Source organism: Dendropsophus ebraccatus, chromosome 4, assembly GCF_027789765.1.
Source record: "Dendropsophus ebraccatus isolate aDenEbr1 chromosome 4, aDenEbr1.pat, whole genome shotgun sequence".
Lineage (NCBI taxonomy): Eukaryota > Metazoa > Chordata > Amphibia > Anura > Hylidae > Dendropsophus > Dendropsophus ebraccatus.
Window position 1 is genome coordinate 22,736,686 of NC_091457.1, and position 4,725 is coordinate 22,741,410.

The 4,725-nt window shown below is 41.9% G+C and overlaps 1 protein-coding gene across 1 annotated transcript; it reads left to right on the forward strand.

Annotated features, from left to right (window-relative positions):
- Positions 1-1,442: 1,442 nt before the first annotated feature.
- Positions 1,443-2,360, forward strand: LOC138789220 (olfactory receptor 1S1-like). The gene has a single exon (XM_069967829.1). It carries the CDS (start codon positions 1,443-1,445, stop codon positions 2,358-2,360), a length of 918 nt encoding a protein of 305 aa, XP_069823930.1.
- Positions 2,361-4,725: the final 2,365 nt, after the last annotated feature.

Here is a 4,725-nt window from a genome sequence, read left to right on the forward strand (position 1 = left end):
GTTTTCCAGACAACCTTAGAGCTTTATCCAAGTTCAGCAGCCCCAGCTAATCAAATACCGAACGTTCGGGTTCGGATCGACTCGAACCCGGTTCGCTCATCTCTAATTAAGATACTTTACTGTTCTATCCATGTGAAAATAGATGCTGTTATTTTTGTCATTTTAGCCTATTTCTTTACCTCTCTCTGGTCTTTTCACTTTCTGTCCCTCATAAACAGCTAATGTGATAACCCAGGGGAGCCAGGTAGTGTTTAGTTAGGGCAAAATGTCAGTGTATCACCAGGGCACTTCTCATGGTGGCCAGGAGTGGCTTGTGCCCACCCCTGGATTTGTGTGAACATCTGCCTAACACTGTTGGTAGGCACTGAGTGACACACAATCCAATGACGTAGGCCCCACCTAGTGGGTAGAGCTAGCCATCGGGGAGACTCCTAAGAAAACCTATCAGTCGGCAGTTGAGCTTTCGGCTTTAGTTGCACCCTAGCTTACCTACCCTCCTGTCAAGTTATCGGGATTAAAGAAGAGAATACCTGCCCAGCATGGATAGGGATTCCTGTTTTCCGTCCTACTGCAGCCGCACCGCATTATGACTCTAGCCGGACAAGGCTAGGATGAAGGTGCTTGGAAGAAAATAGTCCTTGGTATAAAGTTCTTCAAATGGGTCCTGGTCTCCAGGCCAAGCTCTTGAAGAGCAACGCAGCAGGAGCTCTTTCTGCTGTACACTCCCTCTTAGTAAAACACACTAACCTATGACCTACACTTTTTCTGAATGGCAGTGAAACACCCGCTTTGGTAGACTACACAAATCTCTCACTAATACTAAGTGCAATGGGATCTCATTTACTTGAATTTTCCTATCCATTGCCTAGCTGTTAGGCCCCATGCACACTACCGTGATTTGAGCTGATATTCCTATCTAGGAATCTTAGGGCCCTATTACACAGAGCGATTTTCTTTTAAAAAATTAGCTATAACAACCAAAAATGAGCGATTATCTGCCCATGCTATAACACCCAATAATTAAATGACGAACGGAAAGTTTTTTATCGTTGTAGTTTTAATCATTTGTAAATAATCTGCAATAAACTTTTTGTGTCTATGCAGGCAACGATCAAACAACCAACAAAAATTTGTTTGGATTTCGGTGATCACATCTTTTGAGCTGACCATAAAATCATTGTTAATCGTTCACAAATCTTTCGGTGTATGTACACATCGTCCCATCGTAATTGGGATCGTAACAAATGGCTATCATTTTGTGTATTATGGTGAATGATTTCAGGTTGTTCCCAAAAGTTCTCGCTTGCAATTGTTGATTGGAGAAAACGAAAAAAAAAACGATTAGTCTTATAAGACGCTAAGTGACAGCCATACTGTATCTAATACCATTGCTTTCCCATACTGCAGGTTAAGACAACCCCACAGTGATACATATATATAACATGTGCCAGATTAATCAGACCCGGGTGACTGAATTTGTCTTGCTCGGATTCTACAGCTTCCAGGATTTCCAGATTTTGCCCTTTTGTCTGTTCCTTTTCCTCTATATTGTGATACTGAGTGAGAATTTTCTGATCGTCTTACTAATCTCTGTGAGTCAGAACCTGAAGAATCCTATGTACATCTTCTTACAAAACTTGGCCCTAGCGGATAGCCTGTCCACATCCAATGCTGCGATTCCACTGCTAAATGTCGTTTTGAAGAAAACGGGAAGAATCAACGTCTATTGTTGTATATTTCAGTATTATGTGCTTTGTTCTTCCGGATTTGCACAGTCTGCTCTTCTCATATCGATGTCATTTGATAGATACCTTGCTATCTGCCATCCTTTACATTATGCAATGATTATGAATGCTAAGAACTGTTCCCGGCTGGTCTGTTCTTCTTGGCTCGTGTCCTTTATGCTCATAACTAGTGAAATTATCTTTATGTATCAGCTCGAGTTCTGCCAATCCAATATCATTGACCATTTCTTTTGTGATTTCGCTCCAATCCTGCAACTTTCAACCTCCAGCACCGTCTTGGTGTCATGGTATGACTTTGTGGTATCTCTTATTGTTATATTTTTTCCATTTATCCTTATTATCATCTCTTATATTTGTATCATTGTCACCATTCTCAAAATGTCTTCTGCCATTGGCCGCAGAAAAGCTTTCTCAACCTGCAGCTCTCATCTGGTAGGCGTCTGCACATATTACGGGAGTCTGGTTGCCATATATTTGGTGCCAACGGACAGTTTGCTGGATGAAAACAAATTCCGGAATTTAGTGAACACCATGGTCACCCCCATGATGAATCCTATTATTTACAGCTTCAAAAACCAGGAGATCACAAGGGCCATGAGGAAACTGTTAATGTAGAACAAAGGGGAAAAAATACACAAATAATAAATAAAAAGAAATGAATAAATATAAGCAGAAAAATACTGACAATTGTTTGTGTTATTAGTAATACACATCTTGTTGTCTGAAATTTGGTTAGCCACCGAGCCAGATTATTGCAGGATGGGTTGAATAGACTTGTTATGGAGTCGAATTAAGTGGCCAGTTGGGGAGTAATCCATGTTACAGTATGCGTTATCTGGCTATGATAAGAGATTGGATGGGGTCTCTGCACTGAGACCGCAACCAATTTCAACTTCTGACATACAACATATAATTAAAGGAGAAGTCTGGCAAAAAAAAAAAAAAATATTTTTTTTTCAAAAAAACTTTTTATTAGTGTATAAAACAATACAACACTTGATTCTTACAAATATACAACGTCAAAACTGAGTAGAATTGCGTCCGCGAGACAGGTCAAATTCTTTTCAGGAAAACTGCATTACTGTTTTAACAACAAGGCTGATCATCAGAGTGAAGCATGTATAACTGGTTACACATATCCCTATCTGAGACATTTGTAGCGAAGGATTTAGAGATAGTGAACCAGTGTTGTATAAAGAAAAACATGAAATAAACTATTTCCAACCCTTTATCCCAACTATAGCCTCCCCCCCCCCCCCCCCAACCCCTCCCTCCCCTCCCCCCCTCTCTTCTCTCGTCCATAAAATTCCCTCTAACTGTCTCCCCTCCTGTCGGGTAGTCGTAATTTGCCAAGTGTATTTTTTAGTGCCTCCTTATTTTACCACTCAGTGTATTTGAAGACCAACATTAGGTCCTCGATTTCCCTTGCTTTGTAATGATGTTCAATAAACGCTCTCCATTTTCTGAAGAAACCTTTTGCTCCCTTTTCTTTGTGGCGTTCTGTCTCTAGTTTGTCTAAGTGTAATATTTGATTCATGGTGTCTGTGACCTTGACTAATGTTGGCACTGAAGACTGTAACCAATGTCTAAGAAGACATTTCTTCACTACCAACAAAAACGTATGAACAATTAGGACTGGGGTATTGTTCAGTTCCAGCCCTGGTGTGTCCAGGGATAAGACATGGAATATCGCAGTTTGGGGGGTAAATGGTAGGATAACCTTCCACACCTGTTTGGCATATCCAAATGCTTCTCTCCAAACAGTCGTTTGGAATATTTGCGGTGAAGTAGACCCCCCAGATTGTGGTTCCCAGCTAACGCCTGTTCCAAGGGTAAATTGGAATAAAATCCCGTCTCATGCACCCAATCTCTGGCATGTCTTAATAGGGCAGCAAGATTGTACCCCCTTATTAAAGGCAATTGCAAACCCCCTTGAAATTTTGGTAAAGCCATCTTCATATAAGCTATCCTGGGGCGTTTTTTCCGCCACAAAAATTGGGTGAAGGCAGATTGTAAACGCATGTGACCGGTATGTTTCAATAGGAGGGGGATTGTTTGTAGAGGATACAATAACCGAGCGAAACTCACCATCTTTAAGAGGTGAGCTCTGCCCATGAGTGACAGTGGTAGGTCCGACCATCGGGACAACTCAGACGTAATCTTGGATATTAAAGGTAGATAGTTAAAAGTGTATAGTTGCGTGGGTAGCCTCCCTAGCTTAATGCCTAAATATGTTATGGCCTTTGTTTCCACCGGTACTGGCGAAATGAATCCATTCGGGATGCCCTTCAAAAACATTAACTGGCTTTTTGCTACGTTTATTTTGTATCCCGTATAGTGGCCGATGTCCCCCAAAAATGAGAGCACCTCACCAAAGTGGGCTTGCGGTGAAGCTAGATATAGCAATAGATCATCGGCAAAGCAAGATATTTTAATTGCCTTTCCTCGCACCGAGATACAAGTATAGGTCCTGGAGGACAACAATTATCTCGCCACTGGTTCAGGTGCCAAGTCGAACAATAAAGGCGACAATGGGCAACCTTGTCTGGTCCCCTTGGAGAGTGAAAAGGGACAAGACAAGTGACCCAAAAGATGAACTCTTGCTAGTGGTGCCTTGTACATTGCCGAGATATATGTCAGAAAGGTGCCTCGGATGCCCATTTTCTGCAATACTAGTTGAAGCCATTGCCAATTGACATTATCAAATGCCTTTTCTGCATCCAGTGTTAGCAGTGCCGGATAACCTGTGATGTGTGAGTCATGTAACGCTATCCAATCTTGCACTGCTAACACTGAACGCAGGTTGGACACGGCGGATCGGCCCTGTACAAACCCCACCTGATGGGGACCTACTAGAGTTGGTAATAGGGAGGCTAGCCTATTTGCCAGTAGTTTAGACAATATTTTAATGTCAGCGTTTATGAGGGATATTGGCCTGTAGGCCTCTGTTTCTGTGTTGTCCTTCCCCACCTTTGGTAAG

Excerpts from the sequence above, each read along its gene's own strand:
- LOC138789220 (XM_069967829.1), top strand. The coding sequence starts at position 1,443 with ATGTGCCAGATTAATCAGACCCGGGTGACTGAATTTGTCTTGCTCGGA.